Below are 27,254 nucleotides of genomic sequence, written 5' to 3'. Positions count from 1 at the left end.
AGGGCCACTGCAGTTACCCACTGCATCAGCTCTCAAGCACAGACTCAGAAAGGAAGCACACTTTAACCGACAAGACAAAAAAACAATGTGGCATTTTTCTCGACCGTAAACCGCAACCTACATAAACTTAAATTATTCAGAATACATTCATAGTGACGTTTTCCTTGGTGAATTTTAATACAAAATCTAATCTAGATTTTCTTTTACCACAGCAAAACAGCAAAGCTCTAGGCCCCTTATGCATATCGGTTAATACCAAAAATAATGACACTCTTCCCCAAAGCTCCCTCCCCCTCCCAAAATCACTGAACCATTCATTTACAAAGCAATTACTACTCAAAAATTTCCTTTTACTGTTAAAAGAAAATCCAAGTCAGTGAACTTTACTCAGATTTGTGCACACCATCGACAAAACACGGGGACAAAGTCTGCTGAGAAGCTACAGGCCCTGCTTTGTCAAAGAGCACCGTATGTAACTATTTGATAAACTGTGTGTGTGTCAGCATGCTTAACACTGAACAGTAACAACCCATCACAGGGTTTAAGCCGAGAATATTGACAATGTCAGCAACATTCCATCAGAACCAGTTGTATTTTTACTCAATGTATAGCAAATTCTGAATATCAATTCTTTTTTCTGAATTTCTACATGCAGTATGTGTGTCATTTGTATCGTATACCTGTGGGCTTGGAACATTATTGGTATTAACTAATTATGATCATTTGTATCTAAACCAGTGTATACAGTACATCTTACAATTAAAGTATGTGTTTTTTACACACATTTTCTTCCAGTTTATGTGTGTATGTGTGCGTATATCTGTGTGTTTGCTGGAGTATTCTTGGTAAAGTACTTTGCTCAGGGCTTCAGCGGCAGTGGAGGAACTGTACATGGGATTCGAACTTTCAGCCCTCCCCCCATGGTGGCACAGTATTTGAAGCTTCTGATGTTCATTTCAACTTTGGGAGCCTGTGTGTGTGGAGTGTGCATGGTATCCCAGTGTTCGTGTGGATTTTCTGCAGGGACCTTCCCATCAAACCACTTGTTTTATATTTTGAAGGGAAGTTTTGTGTGTCCGGAAGTTCATATACCTTATGAACCTTAGGTGACAACCCTACTACTTACAAAATTAAAACAATCTTCTCTCCAACACTATTTACAGTTATTTAACTAATCCTTCAGCTAGCAATGAAAAACACAATCAACATGTAGACATTTAGGATTGGTTGTTGCAATTTTCAGATGTATAATGCATTTATTAGACCTACTTCCTGTATTTTTTTTAAAAGTCTTAATATACATTACGTCAGCATTGTTACTGGCACTGTCCACTACACTTTCAGTCCCTAAGATAACTACAATATAACCTAGGAGGTTTGCGTGCTTGTGTAGTAAATGTATGAATAATGTCATGAAACACACACCAAATAAAAAGTCTGTTTATGCAAAGGAACTTGTCAGCATAATTTGTTCCATAAGGGTCACATACTGTAGACTACTCCCTTTGTTTCATGTTGTAGTTTATAGCGCTGACATCAGCGATGTAAAATAAAAACGATGTTTGAAAGGCTGGCATCCGGTGCAGTAGGCGTCCATTAGATCGTCTCTTGTTCTGTGCTAATGGATAAGCTCAGAGAAGAGGACAAGTTTTAAGCAGTGCTCTCCTAGGCTTACAGAGTAATAAACTGGCGCCTGGTAGGCCTGTCCTTTCAAGCGTATTGACATGAGGGAAACAGAAAGCCAATTAAATATCTGATGCAACCAACAAGAACATGAAGTCTGAACTTCACCAGGAAATATGTTATTTAAAAAGAAATATCTTTATTATATTATAAACAAAAAGGTGAATGTGTGAGCCTGTAAAGCTCTAAATGTATGAATGTATTCAAGTACTGAACACTCAAGGCTATAGCCCCCCGACAGCTGTATTTATTCGTCCACCTGCTGATATGGTGAAATGATCATTTCTTCATCTCAGGACCAGTTGCTGTTGCCAAATCCATCCAAAGACAAAATTAACTGTCCTGCTTGCCATCTGCCGCAATCAACAGGCCTGCATATTGTCTAAAGTCTATTGTCTCCCAGGGAAAGCAAGTGATCTGGCGCAAATCCTCCCTCCTAGCCAAATGGAGCTGACTACATTGAGTCTCAAGCAGACTTCTGGGTAATTTCTGGAAGGAAGAAAAGTCCACGGTGGGCCACGAACACCACACAAAAAAATCACAAAAGAGAGCCACCCGCTAAATATATATCTAGAATAGGGGGCCTGGAAGGAGACAGTACATAAAGTGTAAGAGATTAAACATTAACTGACATACTACAATCTTCGTAGAGAGGAATGTGTGAGAGGGCTTAGTGCTTAGGCATTACACTTAACACTACCTTATCTCTATAAAGCCTTCTACACTTCCCCCTACCTCTACACCTCCCACCCTCACCTTTACATCATCTTTGAGACCCCAAGACATGGGCAATGCCACCCCCAGACTGTTGATTTTACCTCAGGTTTAAAAGTCATTTCACCCTTCATATAAATGTGAGTGGATTAACCTGTGCATGCTGCATAGGATTCATTAAAACATTTCTTCCTACATTCTGCCATTAAAAGCTGAGCATGCTGTGTACCTCACAGCACGAAACAGTACCTATGAGCTCTCAGTTTCAGTGGTTTCAAAAGGGGCATGATTCATTCCTGTCATGGGAAACACAGACAAATGTAATCCTGAAAGCCGGCTAAAATTTCAGAACAAAAAAAACAACAAAATCAAATTAAACCCCGACAACAGGAAACCTAGACTTACATTACCGCCTTAAAAACTGGGAACTGCTGTATAGGAAAGACCTTGCTGAGCAGCATGTACTGTAACTGTACAAAAACCCAGCAAGTCAGGTTAACAGGAGCAAAGTGAAAAGTGAAAAGGGATTTCTTTGCCAGTTGCTGTTAAAAAAAGCGAAAACAACAAACCTCTCCGCACTGTACTGTACTTGACCTTCCTTATCTCCTCCTTAATGGCAAATCTATGGAGTGTCTGTCTTTCTAACCCCAGCAATGCCGTTATCAGCTGCACTACCAAGGTGTGTACATTAGTTTGTGTGTGCTTTTAGCTCCCCAAACATCTGAATTATCACCTGTCAATTTTCTGTCTGCAATGACATCTTCCAGGAACTGTCGTGACCGACTAAAAATAGCATCAAGGAAGCCTGCTGGGCCAGAACAGCAAAGGAGTCAAGGATTTACAATGCAAATGTCTAACAATGGCACACCTGTTTTATAGCTGCAGTGCACATGTAGCTCTTCCACTTCCCATAATGCAAGCTACCACACACGCACACACAAATGTCATTAAACACATACAGTAAACATACACACATATACACATTCAGTACACATATACACATAGTAAAGAGTCTGTGCTCTGGATTTAATTTATACGAGATTCTTTGGATGTAAACATTTAATAGAACAATAAATTCAATTAGAATTGTGGACATACAGTATCTTCTACAGATTTGTTAGCTCAAAAACATATAGCTTTTAAGCACTGCACATTAGGCAGGCATTTGAGAGATACAGAACACTGTCATATTTAAAAGCAGTACTTTCCAAAATACTGTAGTACAAGTGTCCAGTTTACACTCAGGACTTCCATTTACACATAAGACAATATCAGCCGATGATACCACCTGTATCAGGTCCTTCAGGATACACAGGACTGAGCTGATTGATGCAGTGGTATCCATTAGGCTCTCTGCTGCAGTTATATTATATCCCTACATCAATTTTTTTTTTCTGGCAAGGTTTGAAGAAGTCACAATAATTGTCGCTGGTGTTTCTATATAACACATGTACAGTAATAATAATTGCTGTTGCTGTAGAGGTAATAATGTTGATATCTATTTCACCTCAAAGGGTCAGTAAGCCTGCTTAGAAAGCAAGTGTATTTCTTTTGGAATGTAATTTTGGACTTGAAAGATTTAAGGGCAAAAGGCACTGTCAACCGGAATGAGAAATCTTGCAGGGGAATGCAAAAGTATAATCAGAATCACATGATAGAACACTGTGCATCAGAGGTATAAACCAATAAAAGATCAGACAAATGCAAAGAATTTTAAAATCCACACACAACTGGAGCAGAAGATCCCCACACACGGGCAAGGTGCTGTTCTTACCACAGCAAACAGGGCATTACTATATTCATGACAGGAAGAGATATGCAAGAACCAGTTTTTCTGCTTCAGGTACCGCCAAAACAGGATGGAGCAAGTCTTAGAGCAAAATTCCCGAGACGAAAAACATGATGGTTCATTAATAAATGGTTCCCGAGATTTAAAAATACACTGATTTTAAATGAACAATTCTTCATTTTCATGCTCAACTTAATCTGAACTCTCCAATCTGTAGAGTACCTACTGTAGCAACATTGTATCATACAAAGTGCAAAAATTGGTATCTGTAATTTAATATACGAAACTGCAATAATTGAATTTCAAAGAATTTTTATACTATTCATACAGTATGCATAGAGACCTCAGTAGCTGGGTTTGCATGCACAGATATCTGACAAATGACAACATAAAAATGAAAATTCAACGCATCTAGTCTGATTGTCCTATATTGTTCTGATGGAAACATGCATACTAAATAGGAATGGAGCCTTGTGGAACGACATCATACGAGACCTGAATGGGACAAAAAGCTTTATATCAGGGATGCAATTAATGATCTAATTAAGGACAGGGCCAGAAGCCCTCTAACTGAGCGATGAGAACATTATAGGTTACTGTGTCAAAAGCAGCAACAAGAATCAAAAGAACTAAAACAGAAAAGAGTCGCGGCTATGAACGTATCTATATATAAAAAATTAAGAAGAATCCGGGTTTAAACATATAGAACTCTTAGGTGACACGTACTGTGCAAGTCACAGAGGGGCAGCAATTTTATATCCCACTACAGGACTTCTCCTTTATGTATGTGTGCAGTGACGGAGCTCACGCTACGCAAATCATACATGCCTCATTCAGCTCTCTTGAAAACATGCTGCATCATTAAATTTTAAGAGGCAGGAGTTCAAAAACTCATTCATAAAATTACGCATCTGTATAAATAATGCATGTTTGCATCTTGCCAGTCCATTGTACTTCAGATTATAAGCCTATCGGGTTCTTAGAAATATTGAGACCAGTTACAGAACTGTGTAGCCTAAAAGCTGAATCTTATTTTACTACTTGTAAATATAGAAACCACACTGCTTAGCAACTTGATCAAAACCCACATGTACATTTGTAATACCCATTGTTTTATGCATTGTTGCAGAAAAAAACACTGGCTGCAATTTAACAAACCACAGGTTTATAAAAACCATTGCACTGTAAAGGCGCATCATACTTTATTAAATGGTAAGCCACTTGGAAGACTTATACTCTATGGTTTTCCTTGTTTTCACAAGCTTTACAATAGCAGCTTAACCAATGGTTTGACTGCAGGGTTTCTGAAGCACATTTATGCATTCTTGAAATACATCTATAAAAAAAACGAAGGAAGGAATGAAAAATGGAAATAAATAGAAACAGATTATAATCGGTGATGTACAGGTTTTTCTAGTTGCATTTTTGAAATTGTGGATTGGTGAAAATATTTGTAACCTGACAGGTGACAAAACACTAACAGTGGGGTTCTTTGTAAGGCCGTTCAGAAACATCAGAAAGGAAATGCTGACCCTGTCTTGACCAGTTTCTGGCAACTAGCACCAGCACATTTGTTCAGAATCTTCGATTTAACCACAGAAGCCATCCACGCAGATTATTTCATGTCGGTCCTATTACACACCTCTTCACTTGCACATTTTCACTTTTCAGGCACAATAAGATTGCTCATGACAAACCACATCCTACAACTTCACTGTCCGAAACGCAGCTGTCTTCAAGTGCAGAAACGGCACAGAGCAAAAAAGGGGCTTTCAATTGTACAATGCACTGTTTTACAATTTGAGTAACCTGCAATGCATCACCTTTTTTGCCTTTCTAAACAGAGTGATATTACTCTGCTCCAGTCAATAGTGTATCTCAGTATTCGTCCACAAACGTGAGAACTGCACAAAACAATCATTTCAAAACCATATTCTGTATTACACACAACTGCTCAGTGACAAATGTTAGATTCATTCTCCTCCACCTCTACAAAGAGAAACCTTTTGGTGGCTTGATGACACTTGCCTGGTGCCAACCAGCTGAATGGCGAAGAATCAGGTCTAATAATGTAATCTTGCCCCAACATTATCTAGGGCTTTGTGGTGAATGGGGCACTCAATACTCAATCTTCAGCTCATTAATAATACCTGTATGAAGTAAAAAAAGCAGGGATACTTTTTAACCTGGGTAACAGAACACTTTGACCTGGGGCAAGCAGCCAGGATATTGTTCCACTCGACCAAGGCTGTAAAAACAGTAATGAAGAAACTGGAAGACATACAGTATCCATGTATTACAAATGCACCCATTTTACTCAGTGCTTCCACAATTCCAGTCCATTGTCTGGACAGCACCAACATCCCAAAATACTTAAAAGGTTCTAAATAAAACTTTTTTGCAGCATCTGGACAACTTCAGGCAACATGGCAGTTAGCGCTGATGCCTCATGGTTCTTTGGTCATTAGTTTGATTGTGAACTGGGGCACGTTGTGAAGTTTGCATGTTCTATCCCATGTTTATATTTTTTCTTCCTCCTCCTTGTCATGCTGATAAGATTTAATAGACTTCTTTAAACTGCCCCCTTCTCTATAGCCCTGTGAGGATGGGGGTCCTATTTAGGATGAGAGCAGTCGTGTGCCCGCAGTTCCATGTTGTGCTTAAGGTTTAGGGCCAGGATCGCTGCAACTCTCACCAGGACAAGTAGCTTTCTTTTCAGGAATGGACCCAACTTGTGATACTGAAATTTATGATAACTTTATATCTAACATCTTGAGCAAATGTGTACATGCCTTTTGCAATAAAAACAAATAAAAATAAACTGTGTGCATTCCAAATATACATCCATTACAAAACTGAAAATGTAGAAAGTCTTTTTCTTGCTTAAAGTGTTCAATCTGTTGTCAATGACCATAACCAATGTAAAAGATAGGTGTGACGAACCCGTTATGGTACCTTTTGTCATAAGAAATGAAAAATGCTAAATCAAATCAGTAAAAAGAACACTGGAAGAAAGCCATGTCTATTCTTATTACCCTGCATAGTTTGCAAAGGAACCGAATTTCGTACCATTTACACCGCAATCCAGGAAATTAAAATACATACATGTTATCCCAAGCACAGGGTTTAACACTTCTTAATACTTCTGCAAAAGATGAAGGTGTCTGCTGAAGATCTTTTCACAACCACAGTGTAGTTGCAATTGGAGCCCTAATAAAATGGTACTGCAATGCCTGTAATGAATGGTGTGATGTCTTGTCAAAAGCTACTAACTTCAAGGTCAAAGTATTTTCTATAGGCCCAGTTTCTACAAACAGAGATATACTGTATACCCTAGCACTGTGAGACAAAGGCCATACCAAAACCCAATGTGATTAGATGAATTGTTGCCAAAGCCTGCATTAGCAAACATGTTGTTGGTTAGGGTGAGATATAGGAGCATGAACAACAAGTTCTGACATCATTCTTGTGTCAAAAAGGCTTTTACAGGCAAACACATGAGTCACTCATCTGGCCTGCAAATCCAGTTTTCTCTTAGCTATCTCACAGGGTTTAAAAAATAATTACAAAAACACAAGACTTCTGATTGTGTCAAGTGGGCATAAGTACTGTACACAAATGAATGAACGGGCTTCAGAAATATACGTCTTTCAAAATTAGGCCTTCTGACTACAGGATGCAAGCCTGCTGCATATTCTAAAGGTGGAAAATAAAACTATAGGAGGAAAAGACCTTTGTTTTACCTCACACAATGATCCAGCTATTTAATTTCATACTGTTATCAGGGCCTGGAGACTCAAAGTCAATTTTATCTACAGTAAAAAAGAAGTACAAATATTGTGCTGAATCCTGCCTATGTTATGATTTAGCAAGTTGTAGGCAACATTTTGAAGGATTGACTCCTCTTTGTTCTACTGTAAGTGTATTTTAAATTGTGTGCTCTTTAAATGCATATTTACGCTCCAGGTAAGACGTAAGAAAAGGAAGGAAAACAAGACTTCCAGAAAATACACATTCGCATTTGTTTACTTAAAAAATAAGAGCTATTTTTATCATTTCCAAATGATTCAGACTGCCACTGTGGTCCAATATGACAGTTGAGATGCATTATTGGTAAGCATATAAACCCTACTACAAGCACACCAGTTTCTCTGTGCAGGACTTTTTATTTACTTTTCTATGTGAGAAATAGTTTGTGAGACAGTGAGAAAAATGCATTGTATTTTTAGCACAGCCGTTTTAAAAATAGTCTTATCGTAACTGAAAATCTTATAATGCTGGCATACAGGCTTGACAGCTCTGACGAAAAAGCTCAAACGTAGTTATACTTGTTGTTGGCTTATAGCTCAAGGGTGACCGAGCTTGGCTGTTCCCAGGTCAAACTCCACAAAACATACTTGGCACAATTGTCCTATTAAATAAAGCAATGAGAGAAAACAAATGGGGAATCTAAAAATAATGCCAAAAATCAAACTAAATTTACCCTGTTTAAATGTTCATTTCCTGGTCTTACAGTTCAGTAACAAAAAGAAAAATGTATCTTCCTGATCTGTTTATCTCATGGAAGGCATATTAAAAACTCAGCTTTCAATTGGTCCCTTTTTTTATAGTTCTACATCAATACAAACATTCTGATATCTCACGTCTCTCATTTTTTTGTTGTACACTTCGAGAGGAATGGTCAGACTATGGACACCCAGGTGCTGTACTGTATGGCCGGACTTCACACAAACAAGAAAAACATAAACGCATTCAGGAAGGAGTTAAACCAATTACCAGGCCTCACTCAGCCCTCGCCACTTCCTCTCCAGCTGTTTTCAATTTCCTCCCTCCAAAGACCTTTTAGCCCCCTTCAAAAAGCAGGACAAATTGCTTCTCTCGGTCTTCAGAATGACAACAGTGCCTCTGTGGCTTGCTGTGGCATCGTGAGAAAACTCAACACAGATGCTGCAAGCTTCCCCGTGTGACTTTTTGGTCCCTGAAGACAAAACCTCAATTTATGGACAAACAGAATTTTTTCGGGATGGAGATCACCAGCTCTGTTCCGCCTCCCTACCTACTGGGCTCCACTACAGTGACCATGAGCAGCACCAGACTTGAGGTTATCCTTTCTCTCATTGCACTTATTTAACCCCATGCTGTGATGATTAATAAAACCATCTGGCCTGTTATCAAAAATGTACCAAGACGTTTTCCTTCTTTAAAAGCCTTTAGTTTCTCAAGCTCATTTTAGCACTGCAGTGTTTTCTTGGAGTGTTTGAGTTCAACAACTCCTGTCTTTATTTTCCACAACACATTCCTTTTGGTTCACCACTCCAGGGAAACCTCAGCGTAAAGCAAAAACATTGGGCATACTGTACATGTGAAAAACTGTCTTGTCCGTTCTCCTCCTCTTCCACTGTTTTTCTGAAACCTTTTCCACAGGGGTCAACCGATGAGCCCCAAAGTTTGCTTAAGCAGTGAGTTACGATTTTACTTATTTATTGTTCACACAGGAAATGAAAGCCTCTTTAATATGTCAAGACAGTTGAGTCAGCTGTTGCCAAGGAAAGCATAAAAAAAAGTGTTGTGTGAAAGTTATCTCATGTTTCATTGCCTCAGGGTTACACCAGGTACTATTATTACCACCAAGTGGTACTGTATTTATGGTAAATATTACAACACCACCTCATAATCCCAATTCATTCCTGAGTCAGGTGATTTCCAATCTAGATTCATTTTTCCAAACTTAAACATCTAGGCGTACAATCATCAATCATTAAAGCTGTTGCCTACAAATTGACAACAATCAAGTTCAGAAACATTCTTTGCATCAAATTCAGGTGCGTATCGTTCTCTGTTATCTATTGTTGATCGCTAGCAATGTCATTCCCTGTATTATGCTAAAATCAAAACAAAATAATGTGAATCTTCTGAAGGAGGATAATGTCTGTGGGAAATATTTTATGTAAACGCTATATTGGGAGTTTTGGGCTCTATGCCTTAGGAAAGCTATTTATTATGCTTGTTACTTGCAACCCCCTAATTATGTATCGTTAGTCATCACAATTTAAGCAATAAACCAAGCACTTGTAAAAATGTTGAAAAATTGGATGGAATTAAATAGTTGATTAGTCTAGAACAGAAAAGATTGCAAGAGAATTCAAGTATATTGAACCTTTACAGACATTAATAAATTTAATCCAATGGACTGTATCTTCATATTAAGTGCAATAAGAACTGAAAAAGTCATATTGAAATTATAAACAAGTGCATTGTTTTCATTTATATGAAGTGTATGTCATCGGGATGTGTTTACTATGGTGTGATCAAGGATGCATCCAACACAGGCTAGAGAGCTGTCTGCACAACGTATCAACATTCTCAAGCTCCATGCAGTGGACTCTTCCAGGTGCACTGGGAATGGCTTGCTGCCCTTCACTGGCCGAAGTAGCTGTAGATTCCCCTCCTGGCATGACTCATTAATAATATTTCTCCACACCTAGCAGCTGCTGCTGCTTCAGCTGAATCTGGCACACTCTGGCATTGCACCGCAGCTCCGTCTTGTCTGACTGTGCCTAGCCTCCTGAAGCCTGTGGTGCACCTTCTACAGAGTGCCTTCCATTGGACAACAACTCCCCATCCTGTGCTCCCTGTTGTCAGTTCTCTTCCTCCAGATTCCCTCCACCAGGTCAGTCTTAAACGACTATCTTGTAGCCAGTTCAGCATGTCGACCCCGCCCCCATCCCCAAGGTGTTCAGGTGGTCGTGGATGGCCTCTTGAGACTTCCCCCTTTATGCCTTTGTCATTAAGTCTCTGTCACTGAAGACGGTTATGTCTATTGGGTCATTCAGCATGGAAGAGTCCCCTACTCCTACCATCTTTGCTGCTACTGTAGGTGTGTGTCCTCTCTTCAGCCACAAGCCTCATTTTTCTTCGCAAATTTTGTCTCAGCTTCTCAACCAGTGGATCTGACTTTGCGCTAATAAAGTCTACTGCACTTACCATCTTAGGGAAGCAATCTGAGTGAAGTTCTGCACTCTAGAGTCTAGCAACATTATTCCATTCAGGATTTGAATAGCGTCACTTAACACCTGGGACCAGTTGCTCGTGTCCTGCAGCATATGGACTCTGTGTAGGGCATGTGACCTGGCACTGTACCACCTGTTGGCTCACGTTTAGTTGCTGAGGACCTGGGGCTCTGCTCTTTGCAGGTCATTAGCGTCATCAGTTTGATGGAGCTTCAATCAAGGACCTCTGTGTGGTGGTGACACGGCCTTCCCCTCACACAGGGAATGAATGCAGTCCAACTCTGAGGTGGCTTCAGGGTCTTGCTGTCTGTTTCCTCGTCTAGTCCATGATTTCATGGCCATTGCCTCTGGCTACTTGCCCTCCTGTCCAACACAGCTGGAGCAGACTGCATTCCCAATGGTAATGACTACAATTCTCCTGAAAGGCCGCACTGGTTTATCATGACTCTGGTTCCCTGAAAACAAATGTAGTCACTACCTTTCCGAACGGCGTCACAGTCGGTCTCAGGAGGGTACATTTCAACAAAAGACGGTGGGGTGAACTGGTAGCCTCTGATTTGATGACCTCTGCATTTTTGCACAGTGTGGAGGACAGTGATGTGTCACTTCCCAAAGACTACATTTCTTTTCCGGGATCCAGGGTTATAATGAATAACAGGGCACCAGGGTTATAATGAATAACTTAAAGTTCTCACAGTAACTATTAAAGCTTCTGCAATTGCATGGTCTCATTTCCTTGTTAATTGTAAAGGACACTAGCACTGCATCCAGAATAACAAGATTTCTGTCTCAAATTTGCTTAGACCCCTGAACTCTTAATGTTTAAATAATATATGAGTTTTATAGCACTTACTGTGATTTTCCTATTAAAAATCTACCACATTTGGTTTGCAAACCTACAAAAAGGCAGCACCACACTTAGAAGCTTGAAAAGAAAAGCACCTTTTCTGAACATCCACTGTGTATTCAAATTTTACAGCAAAGTTCTCTACAGAAACATACTTCTTGAGAGAAAACTACACTTCTTCAGTTAACTGCATCCAACTTGTTTTCAAAGGTACTGTACAAAATTGTATCTATATTTTTAGTTTGTTGCGTAAGACGAGGAGTTCCATTCTTATTTCTGTCATGCTTTTTATATCCATACAGTAATTTAAGGAAGATAATAAATATTTGCAAGCATATGATCAAAGGTCCCGGCCTTGGCTTTCATTTGCACTGGTTTCTGATAGCAATTGAGCATTCACAAACACGACAAATTTGCATGCAGGCAAAAAAAAAAAACCAAGACGTGCGCAAAAGCCACAACTTGCCCGTGTGACAGGCAGTAGCAGGCGGACACCCCTCTGTGCATAAGGCTAGCACATTCTCCAGAAATACGGAGGCTCAAGAAAGAATTCCAATCAAAGCTCCAGAACCAGGGCAATTCTCAAAGTGACAAAGCACAGGAAAGAGCTATGTGGCTAGGTCCAGAGAGACTTAACAGATACAAGGACTGTTTATCTTCAGACGCTGCTCAGGTAGAACAGCACACCACATGCTTAATAAACACCACACCATAGAAAGTCAAAATCAGTACAGTTACAGTAAATAGGTACTTTTGCAGTTTAGCTGTTCTTTAAGTCTTCATCAGCTCTCCTTTGTCATATCCTGTCTTGGTTTGCCCTTGTCTATACTGCCAATTATTTGCACTGAAAGTACGGCATATTAAATACTGCAGAAAGGACCTTAGAAAGAATGTGAGAAACATTCTCAGAGATACCTTACTAAAGTGTAGATATGTACTGTGTCACTCCAGAGTGCTGGTCTGCAGTTAATACCAACCCAATTTCTACTCCATTCCCAAGTGCTTTCACTGTACTTTGCTGCAGTGTGCCACTGCTATCAAGTTTCTTCATAGCATAGCATAGAGAATGGTGGAACAAAGAATAAGAGGGATCCATTTAAAATGTTTTATGTGTTATTTGGAGTTGTTTTCCCTTTTACGATTGTTTGCAGTGCTAACCACTTATTCCAGGAAGCAACTCAGCCATTCAAAGACCTTGGGAAAAATATAAGAGTAGTCAGATTGGCAGAAAAGCAACAGAGCAAAAAGGACCATGGACAATTTACAATAAAATATTAAATAAGAAGGCAGAACAGTTGTGCTGCCTCACAGTACTGGGGCCCTGGGTTCAATTCCTGGGGTGATATCTGTATAGAGTTTAATATTCTCCCCTGTTTTTGTGTGGATTTCCTCTGGGTGCTCCAGTTTCCTCCAACAGTCCAAAAATATACTGGTAGGTTAATTGGCTTCTGGGGAAATTGGCCCTGGAGTAGGTGTGTGCATGTTTGTGTCGGTGTGTCTGCCAGAGATGGACTGTTATCCTGGCCATAATGTATCCTACCTTGTGCCTGTTACTCGTCGGGACAGGCCCAGGCTTCCCTGTGACTCTGTATCAGATAAAGCGGTAATGAAAATGGATGAATGTTTAATAAACAGAGATTGGCATTGGGTAAGTAAATGACAGACCAAACATAACATTCTGTAAACCCTCGTCTTACAAACCATCATACCTACACGGTAAAACAGTACAAACACGTTTCTATTAAAGTTGTAGAAGTAAATCTAATGCTCCACAAGGGAGAAAGTAATTCTGGCTCTTGGAGTTGGGATTGTGGTGTTTTTTCTGGTGGCCAATGTGACATGAATTTGCTATGAAAGAGCTGAAACAGCCTCTTATTTTTAGAAATGCTTCAAAGATGTTATGCTCCCCAGCTTCTCTTCTCTTCTCCCAGTTTTCCAGAAGTTACTTTTCTGCAGGGCAAGAAACCCCGGAAAGTGATCCTACTGCATATGTCTTCTGGGTTTTGAAATTGTGCCAGAAATTCAGATATTATTTTACACTATCCTTCCCCGGACATTCAGGAAGTGTGAGTTTTAACTCGGATCAACTCAGATGGGTTCTTGGTGTTATACCATTATAGAAAATGAAGAACGCACTAAAGAAAAAACACAACAAGCAATACATTTATCTACTCTGATGTGTAAATAAATTGTTTCTTGATATCTGCACAGCACCGCAGTGCGTTTAATCTTTCCCAAATATTTGCCCTTGCCCTTGCGCTTGTTTCTAAATATGACCCAAGGCCTAGCTGCAAATGCAACGATCCAGACATGATTTCTGCAGCACTGTGGTTTGTTGGAACAGACTAACCCTGCTTAAAAAATCACAGATTATTTTTTAAATTCTTTGCAAGCATTTTAAAATATTGAGTAAAACTTAAGTAATGAGACAATGTTGCAGCAGATGACAACATGAGTAATGGTAAATCAGACCAGATGTTTAAGATAATTGTTATTCGGTATATTAATGTTATACCAAGCTTACAGTGCTAAGCTTTTTTTTCAGCAGTGTCTTATTTCCTAATTTTTTTATTGTTTCAAGAGGCATATCCTTGGAAATCTTAAGACACGGAGCAAATTTTAACATATACTAAAAAAGCTATTTCTTTTTGTGGAATCTATCACTTAAATGTCATATGTGGAAAAGGGGGAAATGCAGACTAAACTGAAAATATTGTAGTAATATTCAGATCATGGTTCAGGGATGCTCAAGGCTACATTGGGACATTGTTCTGCAATGTTAAAAGACCATGAATGTTTTACCTACATGGTCTACAGCAAAGCCACCATATGGTTTAAAACAATTTTCTCCAAAAAATGCATGCACATGACTCAAAGAAAAAAACAAACAAAACACCCGACAATATTTCTTTGTTCATTCCAAGCCTTTAAGATCACCGATCCGTTAAGCTTCGACAAATGTCATCTTGATCAACTGCCTATGAACAACAAACTTTGCAGTTCCTAATGAGAGTGAATCCAATCCATTCTGAGTTGTTATGCAGTAGTTTTGATATTAAAAAAAAATCAATAGGCTAGACAAGAAATTCTTAATGTGCTGTGACACTTCAGACGTTAGAAGCTAAATGGTAATAGTATTCAATAGACCACCAAGTAAAAGAATAACTTTTCAGACAAATAAAAAATCAACTTGAAATGTGTTTTTGGAAGATTTCCAGAGCAGGTTTTTTATAATGGCTGTAGATTGCTCAGCTGCCTCAAAGGCTTGTGTATTTTTGGGAGGAATGCTCCCACTTGAAAAGCCCCATACAGGTATGTATTTGTTCAGTCTCTTTGTGAAGCATGACATGGGTCATGTGAAGAACAGAATTGCCGGGAGGAACAAGGCACTTTTGAGTGACTTCACCCGTCAGGACAGCATCACGAAAGGACACTTGCTTTCTTCAGAGGGCTCAAAAGAATGCACCTCACACGTCTTGTCCTTTCATAGTCCAGTCAAACATTAATCTAGTTAGTATGAAGTTCCAGGAGTATAACCTAGAAAAATCCCTCAGGAGGGATTTGTCAAAAGTTTTACTTTAGCAGCCTATCCCTTCCCTTCAAAAACAAAGCAAAACCCTTGAGTTAAAATACTTGAGAACACTAAGCGGAAAATAATTTTGAAAATCATGCATTTTCTTGAGGGCTTCTCATTCACAATGATCTTTGGCAGTTGCTTTCCAAACCCTTACAACTGTATATAGAACTGCTTCCTTTCTTCAGTGCTGAATTCACAATTTCCATCAAAATTCCCCGGTCCTGAGCTCCATGTTGCATTTAATGTAATCAGTCTATCCCTTTTGGGTTGCTGAATAGCTACCAAAAGCCTTCTTTTTTCCATGGAGAAAAAGATTCTATTCTTCTAACCTGTCCTGGATCAAACAAATAGTTCAGCGCCAAAACTATTCGGGGTGCGTTTCTCAAGCCCTTTTTCCAGCCTTCTTACCTTACTTCTAGAATGTAATGGAGATCATATTGTAATGTGCTTTTTCCCCCTCACATATTCAAGCTTACATAGTCCAGTTTGTTATTCTGTTCTACAGGTTTCCGATTACATGCGGCACATAGTGTTTTACAATGGAAAAATGTTAGATCAGATAATAAATACATCTGGAATTTATTTCCGAGAGGTTACCTCATGCAAAACTGTACCAGGAAAAGCAGAAAGACAAGCCAATGGGATTTTGTTTTTACTGTGGTATATCATGGTAAATGAAGAATTAAGAATTCTACAGCAAGGTATTAAAAGTGAAGCAAAGTGATATGGTAAAACAGAACATAACAAATCTGAAATCTGAAGGATGGCACCTTTTTTTTTTACAGTATAGTGTCCATATCACTACACCGGGGCATCCGGACCCATGTAGACAACAGGGTTATAGGGTTAAACAAGATATGATTTCAATATGGATTTAATCTATCATTTTCTAACAGCCTGTATGAAACACACACTATAAATCCTCTGGAGTTTTATTAAGCATTTTGGTCTGATGAAAAAAAAACACATTTCTAACAATTTATACTGTAAAACAAACAATCTTGTTCATGTTTTGTTTTTGTAGAATAACAGTTCCTTAATGCATTTTGCCAGTGAATGGTATTTTACAGGATTAGCTGTATAGTATTACCAATTGTTTTTCAAAATTGCACATCATTTATGGTACTGGTACTGTATATACTGTATAGGAACAGACGTGCTCACGATTTACCATTGGCAATGCAGTTACTTATTTTCCTAAATGCAAAGAAACCCAATAAAAGACACGTTGTTCTGTCTGAATTTGCTTTACCATGCAAATCAGGTGGTTATTTTCCACATGAACTTAATAACGCTGTAACACTCATCTGATAGCATTTTAGGAAACACATACTGTACACCCCCTACAAGAGGACAGATCATCCTTGGCAGAAGGCACAACAAGCAGGACAGTGGTTGTTCACAGCTGTCAACTATGACAGACTAGAACTCATCTCCTTCAGTCTCGGTTGCTGACTTACAACTAATTGTGAGGATTTGTGCAAGGAACAGTTTCTCTTGCAGGCCACTGCTCTTTGATATGACCTGAGGCTACTCCCTTTGATGGCCAGTGAAGAATACAAAGTATGTAAATTGTAGGAATTCACAGCGTGGAAAGAAAGGGGTGAGTGGAGTGGCTTCTTAGCAAACCTGTAATTGTACATGGACACGACAATCTCAGGCCGTTTTCATGAAGCCAAAATGGTTCAAAAGGTTAGTAATGAAAAACACTTTAACAACTCCAGTTAGTTGTTTTATATTATAAAACCAAGTGAAAGCAGGCTGATTCTTAATATAATTCCATTCATTTTTCACAGTTAGTGGACTCCAGAGTGGTGCTCAGCATTTTCATGCTGTCTCTTTTACAGATTTAGCATTCTGCAAATATGTTACAATGCATCAGACCAGACATATATGGGAAGTTGCTCTAAAAATCAGAAAGCTTTCATTTCTTTCTGTGGAAAAAGAGGGCAGTGCACTGTATGATATAGACATGCTCTGTAAAGAAAGAGTGTTTATTGGGAAATGGATGTAAATATGCAATAAACATGGCTGTTTATTTAAGCAAGAAAATGAAAAATATTTGGAGACAGGCATAAGTTGTTAGCAAAGTGTCGCCCCCTTTTTAGACTCAGGTTTTACGGTCTTATAGACTTTCATGTTTCCCTTTTAATCAGCTTCCTGGTTTCACAAACGCAAAACTAGTGTTTAGCAAATAACTGGCAACTACCGCAAGACTGACTGGCTCGGACATACTGGTACTTTAAATACAAAAAGGATTTGCAACTAAATGTTTCAGATTCTCTACTATATTTCTATACACAGCAAATGTAGTATCTTTAAATAATAAAAATGCCCAGAGAAAATGTCAATCAGTTGGGTTCTCAGTTTTCTTTTTATTATTATTTAAATATTTCTGACCTTACTGCAAGTGTAAATAGTGATCAGTAATGGTAACTGATTACCAGATTTTGAACAGCTTTGTTTTAAGACTCTGCAAATTAACCCTAATCTTAGCCTAACTTCCCCTCATCGTTTATTCCCAGAGCTCCTTCAAACAACGCCGCCAAATCCAAACAAAAGTGTATTGAATTAACCCTCCATGAATTTGGTTGAGTTTTTACCCAAGGAAATGAGAATGTAACACCTAGTGACTGAAAACTTCTCAGGTTTATCACCTGTCAAAACAGAAAGGCAATTTTTCCAGCTGGTTTTGAAATACCTCTGTCTCCCAGAAGACAACATTTCTGTAAGCACAGCCAGGGAGTTCCCTAATTTATTTTCTTGACTTTATTTTCTGGTCAGGACTTCAAATACCAGTAAACCAACCTGCTATGTTTTTTTCTTCTCCTTTTTGTAGGATTGTGCTTTTTCCCTCTGGTCCCACTACAAAACAAGTACTTTTCCAGTAAACTGACACAAAACGTTCCTTTTTTTTAGTTATGTCATTCAATTAATGGACCATAACCACAAGTTAAGTCACCAGATTTGCTTTAATGTGGCTGCAAGTCCATTGAGTATGGAGCTTCACAATAGTTCAGGCTATGCTGTTCATATGAGGGAAGTGCTGGTGTGGCATTCTCACTGCTGCAGCCTTCTGAATTCCCCCATCTCAGCAAAGCAGCTGATACTGCATTCTCTCTGATAGGGAAAAACTGAAACACTCCAGCACTGGTGATATGCGGCTGCAGTCAAGGATATCACTCATGCCAGCACTGCAAGGAGATTTGGGTTTAGCCAAAACAGTGGCAGACACTACTCAGAACAAGCATTGACACTTTTGCAACAAGGTTACTGTACACTTTAAACGCACTTAAAACCACATACAACAAAATAGTTTGGACCTGGTACCTTAAACAATGCAGTTAAGTGTGGATTGTTTCCCCCCCCTTTCTAACAAATGACCATTGATGGCTAATTAAGATTTGTGTGACTTGTGTTTCGTGGAGACTTGCACAACACCAAACCCAATCCGCTCTACACGTAAATGTTAATAGGACTGTTAATAGGAGCCTCCATGACTCCCGCAAGAGTAGCAGGTGTATGGAACAGTCAAGACAATGTGAAAGCCAGTTTTGTGCAACCCTTGGAGCAATGACTTTGAGGAGCATTTAGTCAAGCTACCAGCAAGCAGATTAAATCAAGACTTTCACCTACTTGCCAAAACGCAAACTACAAATCCACTGCTTCACAGCAAGTTTCCACTGGGAAGAAGCAAAATTTTCTTGGCAGGTGGATCAAAGTTTATTATTTTGCACCGGACATTGATGATTTATGCTCTTGTCACTCAGCGTTGCGAATAATACATGACTGAATGTCTTTTATTCTGATCAGAGTTTTAGACAGGCTGTTAAAGCCAAACCCAGGCATTTCCTACTACTGCAAATTTTTAGAAGTATAGATAATGGTTAAAAATGAATAACACTCTATTTTTTGGTGATCCACTGTGGTACTATGTCCTGAAAGAAAAAGAGGATAAAAATGACCTCAAAACTGGCTTCAAAGTGAAAACGCCAGTCAAAGACTTCCTGCAGATCAGGTAACAACTGCTACAGAGTGGTATGCTTTGAATTTGATGGGTGTTGCTAAATAGATGGTGCCAGTGAAAATACCCACTTTGATTTAATTGTGTAATAAACCTGTTTTATATTTGCAGTTTCCTTGTAACTAATACACCCTCCTTCAGCTTTTCAGACCTCCACTGGAAACGGCAAAATTCAACCTCGGTTTTATGAAGGCAAATCAGCAGCTGAGTGAATGGCAAAAACCTGGGTCTCTCCTCTAATGACACAGTGAGGTGCAGTACAATGTGTTCTCTTGCATGAAGAGGCAGTCAGTGTGATTGCATAATGCATTAAAACATCAAACACTTGTACACAGAAGAAGTTCAATGTCAATTTTAATTGCAGATCTCTTTTTGCATCCATTTTTCCCCAACAGCAGAGATCAAAGAGCCCTTGTTCCTATGAATATGTTTCAATACCCTGCTTATACATGTGCTATGGAAACTGCAGGTTAAAAATAAAACAAATCCAAACAGCATTCACCTGAGCTTAATCATTTTGTGTTAATGCAGGGTTATAGAAACTCCTGTATTCAGTGTGTCGGCAATCAATGAAATAGAGCATACTGACAAAAAGAAAGACCATAGAAATGTTTGCATGATTTTCCTTAATATGAAACAACTCAATTGATTTTCTACATTTTCTTGTTAATGATACTGCCTGCTTGTTGCATTTCAAACTGGCCAGGTGCCGGTTTAGAATAGAGAGTATCACTGAGTAACAGTGTGCTGACTGTGAGTTTGGACTTGAGAATTGTATTAACATTCTAAACTCACTTTGGTCCATTAGCTCCATCAGCTGTTGCTAAAAAATAGGTCTTTTGTAGTGTTAACAAGTTCTGAAAAGAAAACCAAACAGCTGGAAATTTCAAGACCCATGCTTCTCCCCGGTTCAAACTCTAACAGGAGCTGACTTATCTGAACCAGTCAAATGCAGGTCAACCTCAGGGCAGATCTCCCATTTGTGCAGCTCAACTACAAAAAGGCAAAAAACAATCTATACTGGTATAATCTTGCAGCTTCTGCAATGAATAGATTATTGTTCTCCAACACAATCATTTTAAGCCACAGTAGTTCTCTACATATAAACATAAATGTTTTTCAAGTCTTCCAAAAACACCCTTTGACATTTAAAATATCATACTTCTTTTTTCTCCTCTTCTGTCACCCCTCCAGTGTTTTGCATCATTTTGTTTTGTTGATTTCGTTTAAATTCTGTTTGCTTTAATATTTTTACACAGAAAAATATTCTCTGAAAAACCTGAATGTAAGTTCTATTACATTGCCAAACACCTGCTTTTGCATATAAACCATATAACCGGATTTACTGGATGGTTCAGAAAAGTTTATATTTCCAAAACATTATAAAATCTCAGTACAGTACTACTGGTACTAAATCAGTTTTTATATTTGTAAGAACATCCAACACATTACCTTTTCATAGCTAAAACGGGTTTTTGTACAGTGTTCAACTTGAAGAAATTAGGTGGTGAATTACACATCAGTAAAGACTGCTGAACAACCAGCTATATTATGCCTGGCCTTCCATTTTATCTGAAACTCAGATACGAGTAGGTTCCATACCTTGCACATGTTAACACCACACTTCATCAGAAGAGTCAAGACTCATACCATGAGCTTTCTATATACAGTAACACACCCTTTATCTTAACCTCTGCATCAGTTAGCCTCAAAGGCCTATACCTCTATACCTACTGCCACATCTCACCTTTTTTTCCAAGTTAAACATTTCCTGACCAATACATTACAAGCTGCTGTAACCTGAGACCAGTCCTTATCCTTTTTGTGCATTGATAGATGTGGGCTAGACGTGACCACAGACCAGTGAAATGTGACTGACTATGTGTTCTGAGGAGAATGTCAGAGAATTTGCACAAATAGGTTTTGTTTTCCCTCAGTCACAAATGGAATTGCTTGTGAAACGTGTGTGCTGTAAGAACCCGAGACATGCCACAGCAGGGAATGGTGCTGTCTATAAATCAATCTGCCCTTTCAAAAGAAAAGGCAAAGCTAAAAGTTATGGTTTGCTCTTCTTTGTTTTTGTTGTGATTTCAAAGATTTCGGAAGCACTGGGGTTCAGCATAAACGGACCGCGTGGAGTGTAAACAGTACTTTCCTGCTGTCTCCATCTCCCAGCAGCTCCGCATGAAGGATGCATGCCTCATCGCTAACTTCTGGTAAAAACTCTTTGTGCTAAATAAACAAACAGGAATAAATATTGTCCTCTTCACTAACATTTCCTGTCCTGAAATATGGTTTGTTTAGTAATCTGTAAAACACAGGCAGATAAACACCTGTCTCATGTTCTTCCACTTTTGGGTCTCAAATTTTCACACAGCAGGGAATGGGAGCTTGTTCTCAAACAAACTCCTAAAACATGTATAGGGGACCCAATTCGAAAGGCTTCAAAGCCTTCTCTAGTACTCCTACACTGTTACTTTTCTGGGTATAATCTCTAAGCGAGCTACATAGTACTGGATTCCTAAATCTAAACATATTTTGCACAACTTCTAAGCACTCATCTGAAACTAGTTGTTGGGCTGTATGTGTTATGTAGAAATCAAGCTAAATCTCAGGCACTGAGGACACTCCAACATGTATAAGAATGTAAATGGGATAGACAGCATTCTGACAGACTGGGATTTTTTTTTAGTTGATTTAGAGCTATATGCAAACCATCACACAGTACTGGTGTTGTAGTACATGCTAGTATTGCATTAATTGCATCTTTTTTCACCTCTAACGAAATCTGGCTACACGAAATAAGTTAAAATATATTTTACACACAAGCAAAATAACATAAGCAACAGATGTAGAGATTTTTTAATGAACTGACACAAGGACTCTCTCAGAAGCAAAAAATTAGAGATAAAATACAACACATGTGTATGATTTATGAGACCAATGTTCCAGCACGCAAGCACACACCATTTCCAAGACAAGTTGTTTTGTTGATATAACTTTTTGGGGTCCCCAGTCAATTATCTGGGATGTTAGTAGCATTCACAAAACTCGTATGTGTTCTAATCAGCCATGTCTATTATGACAGAAAACAGGATTGATATTTAAAAGTGATGTCAGAGCAGTCATAAGGATTTCTATAAATTATCAATGCACTGTCTGTTGGGATAGCAGTGGCCTCACTGAGTAAGCCCCTCCATAGGAAATGGAACAGATAACTTTCAGTGGGTCATGCCAAAAATTGTGCAAAAATTGTGCAAACCCCATCTTGGAAGAAAACAACTGGAGCACATTTGTTTCCGTGGCAATTGTTTTTTGCCTGAATGGTTTGGCATTGCATTTGTCTCCTTTGATGAACAGGCTGCATTAGGTTATACTTCATCACAGCTCAAGGAACATCTCAGTGTATCCCTGTCAAGCCAACAGAGTGGGCAAAATCAAAAGCAATAGGACTCATAGAGCTGAGCAACACTTTACATTGGCTTTCATCAACTGATCCCTCACCTCAATTGTTTATTCCCATTGCTTTGTGATTCCATCAGTATGTTCAGCTGAATGCACAAAAAAGATAAAGGAAACTGAACATCTTCATGCATAGAACACAATCATTTCAGAATTAATATTTTAACAGATTCTGATAAGACAGAGTGTATATGAGTCATAGTCTTTACGACGGTTTACCACGGTAAATGTATAAGTATTTTTGCCGACTTACCATGACACTTCACTTACGTAGCTAAATTTACTGTCTTTTACTACATGACATTCTACATTTACCATGGTACAATACAGTTAAGCTGAGGACTGTATTTTTAGTTTTAACTTTCTTTTGGAAAGACAAGCACTAAACCCACGGTACTATTTTTGGATTCCTAACTGCATTCTGAAATTCCAATGTGTCATCTTTTTCTTGGAAAGTTATAGTCAATATGCTACCGCAATTAAATGTTCGACAATACCTTGATACAACACCCTCACCTGGTAGTAAGGCCTCACTCAGAATATTGTGTACAATTATGGTCATCATGTTTCAAAAAAGGTACTTCTGCTTTGGAATATTACCATAGGAAGAGCAATCACATACAGTATATTCCCATCTTAAAAGAATGTACTGCTTTGACGGGCTAAAAGAACCAACCCTTTCAGTCTTGAACAGAGTAGACTACAAAGCATCTGATTCATGTATTCAAAATCCTCAAAGCAACTGACAAAGACATCAACCCAATGGATGTCTTCAGAATCAACAGTGAATCATAAACAAAAGGGCGCAAATGTAAACTTAAGGCAAATATGTTTAAAACACAAAACAGTAGGTAATTTGTTACACAGAATGTTGTGGGAGTATGTAACAAACCACACAGCCATATTCATTAGGTTGGTAGACTGGCTTCTTAAAAGAAAAGTTTGTCTGAAAGTCCTGGGATCAGTTAGCTGCTATCTTCCAAGAGGTTATAGTGGCAGAATAGAACCCTCTGGTTTGAAACCTTTCTTATGCTCCTATGAAACCCTGGCTTACACAAAACAGGGCTGGATGGGATCTTCGGTTCAATTAGATACTAGCGTTCTTATGTTGCAAATCTGGCAGCGGTTATGCTGTACAGTATTCACTCAGTTGAACAGCGTTTCTTCAAAAACAATAAACACAAAGACATACTGGAGGACAAACTCCACCTAGACGACATAGAATATTTCAGTTTCTAATGCAAACGTCAATTGTGCGCTGCTATTTTAATGTGTCGCATGGGACGAAGGCAGTTATGAAATTATGTCAGCGCTTAGCTGACACTCCCTCCGCTGTGCTCAATTTTCACCTAACATGAACCACTTCCGTTCTGTAAACGAATACTCGTGCAAGTACAGTATATGGACTTGGTAAAAAAAAAAGGCTATGACCATGCACAAAGCACGGCTTACTTTGTACTGGTTTAAAACGTATTTTACATCTGCTGTACACACACACACAGCCTTTCCTTATGAATGAAGGAAAACTGTGAATGAGACGCAAGGTAGCAGTGTACTGTTAAACACAAGTACGTACTGTACCACGACTTTGATATGCTGTGCTTGATCAATCTGTAACTTTACAGGATACTGGATCACAAACGTTTTATTGTGCCACCGGTTAATGCATTTATGGCCAAGTTCACCCTAAACATCAACATTGAACGAATTAGATGAATAACCCTAACGCTATTTTTGTTTGGATGTACAGTACGGTTTCCCTAACAGCCGGCACTGAAATACAGTCTGTCCACTATCCTTTCCAATAAATAAGTCGTCGAGTCTAGATTCCAAAATGCATCCTTACTAAATTTCGAGGGGGAGATTCTTCATGAGCAGCTCATAGAACAGTCCAGCTGTGAAACGTTTCCCATCAGACGGACACGTTATTAGGACAGAAAACAAGCTCACGTCTGATTTCAACCGCTCGCCTGCATAAGCACATAGTACTAGAGCTGTGTGTAAGAGAGAAAGGGTTCTTGTCACGGACAGCTGGTATATTTTGGTACTAAAACGGAAAGACGTGAGAAGCAAATTGTTTGAAACAGATTTTAATGTTCAAGTTACCGGTTCTCGACCAGACAGGTTGGATTTAACTGCCAAGACGCATAACTTTCGTAGACACCTAATAAATGACTGATCGGATCCAGTGTGCGATGACCTTAATCCTAGAACGGATGTGGGTAGCTCATATTGTTTTCCTTTAAAGATCAACTAAAGACGTAAGAAGTGACATACGTTAATACTTTAAAAAGTGATACAATGGTGAACTCAGGCTAGAGAGATGTCGACTCTCCAATAAAGTGGCTCTGAATTCACAGTACTTGTCGACTTCACATTACATCTGTCTCAGAAACAACATCCGAAACTAAGCCGAATACCATTAGATTAAAAAAAATGTTTTAGGAATTATGAATGTAATCTTTCAGGCCGAGATAAAAAAATAAATCGTAAGCTTACCTACCCACGATATATATGACTTCATTGCAGAGAGTTTTCGAAAGCGCAAACGCATCACCGTTTAGGTTTCATATTCACATTTAAAGACTTCCTTACCTTCTCTCGCCTTTAAAAGCACCGTGTTGGCCACAATATTTTCTAACTCCATTAATATCCCGTCTGTGTGACCACGACACAAACTCAGGGCGAGTGGATGCTGTCAGTGTTCGGGCTGTATGCTGGAAACCCCAATCCCCGTAGCCGCAGAGAAATTCAGTTTCTCTTTTTCTTTGACAATTCAAATCAAAAGAGTAGACATTCTGAACTCGAAGAACTGCTTTGCACACCAGCACTTAAGTCTCCAGCACACGAGCACGGTAGGAGTTTACGGATATCGTTTTGCGAAGACATGTCCATTACAAAATATTTGAGATAAAACAGTTTAAATCGTTCAGTAAATAGTCATTTAATTTAGAGTATCACACATGCCGTTGTCTAAGCATTTTTTCCCTGGTGGTTCTTTGATAGTGGCCGCGTCTGTGAGCCAGGTTAGATTCCAGACCAGTAATAACACTGCGGAGTTCGTAAAGTACACTTGGGGTTGTCACAATCTCAACATGCTCCCCCTCTCGGCGCGTAATCAAAGCAGGGCTGGGTTTTGGTTGTGGGGTTTGGCGACGCTCCAAGCGGCTTCCCCGTGCTTCTGGTCAGCTCTGGGTCAGAAAGTACAGGTATTGTTTCCGTCGGCCGAAAAATAGAAGAGCACCCGTTTATCTCTAACAGATTTGTTTCCTATAAAGCAAGCAAAACGGAGGACTCTTTTTGCTCGGCTACCGAGGCACAGTGGGTCGGAAGAGGCGTACCCACGGCTGCTCCTGACGCACGAACGCTGAGAGAAGAGGCATGTCTGGCTGTCAAAGACATCTGATAGCAGACTTTTTTTTTTCTAATCCCCCCTACCAGCCCCCGCCCCGTACCAGGCGGAGGAGGGCTACCTCGTGGAAGGTGCTGTTTTACATCAAAACAGAGAGCGGAGATACTCCTGTTAAATTGCACACCTTTACTACGCAGAAAAATAATAATTAATTATAATAATTATAATTGCTTACACTTATACAGTATAGCGCTTTTCTGGACACTCCACTCAAAGCGCTTTACAGGTAATGGGGACTCCCCTCCACCACCACCACCACTGTGCAGCCCCACCTGGATGATGCGACGGCAGTCATAGTGCGCCAGAACGCTCACCACACACCAGCTATCGGTGGGGATGAAGCCAGTTCATAGATGGGGATTATTAGGTCTAATTTCATTCGATTTTTTGAAAGGTCTGAGGTTAATACAACACTTAAAAACCTCAATTTATCAGATGTATGCATAGTAACTATTCACTACAGTACGTCCGAGACAGCTGTATTTACATCGCTCAAATCTCAGTAACATCTTGCATATCTGCGTATGTCTTTGCGAACTAGCTGTATATTCATAGACTGATAGAAAAAAGAGAGGTCTACTGGCAAAATGTTTAAGTTTTTTTTTTTTGCAGCTTCACTGATTTGAATCGAGCACCGAACCGTTGCGCCATCTGCTGGGAACATTGTCTCTCCTGTACAACTTGCACGGGACAATGACTTACAGTACCAACATCAAGAGTTGCAGTTTGTTGCTTT

The 27,254-nt window shown here is 39.2% G+C and overlaps 1 protein-coding gene across 1 annotated transcript in view; it reads right to left on the bottom strand.

Annotated features, from left to right (window-relative positions):
• LOC148674245 (G protein-coupled receptor kinase 5-like) overlaps nt 1-26,488 on the bottom strand; it is a 52,467-nt gene extending 25,979 nt beyond the window's left edge. The window contains exon 1 of the mRNA XM_088624206.1: nt 25,702-26,488. Within this exon, the coding sequence (XP_088480332.1) occupies nt 25,702-25,753 (52 nt within the window). The 5' untranslated portion in view covers nt 25,754-26,488. The remainder of the gene's footprint in view (nt 1-25,701) is intronic.
• Nucleotides 26,489-27,254: the final 766 nt, after the last annotated feature.

Source organism: Lepisosteus platostomus, chromosome 3 (genome assembly GCF_059453375.1).
Source record: "Lepisosteus platostomus isolate fLepPlt1 chromosome 3, fLepPlt1.hap1, whole genome shotgun sequence".
Classification (NCBI taxonomy): Eukaryota; Metazoa; Chordata; class Actinopteri; order Semionotiformes; family Lepisosteidae; genus Lepisosteus; species Lepisosteus platostomus.
Note: the sequence above shows the minus strand (reverse complement) of the source record. Positions and strands in the feature narration are given on the sequence as shown.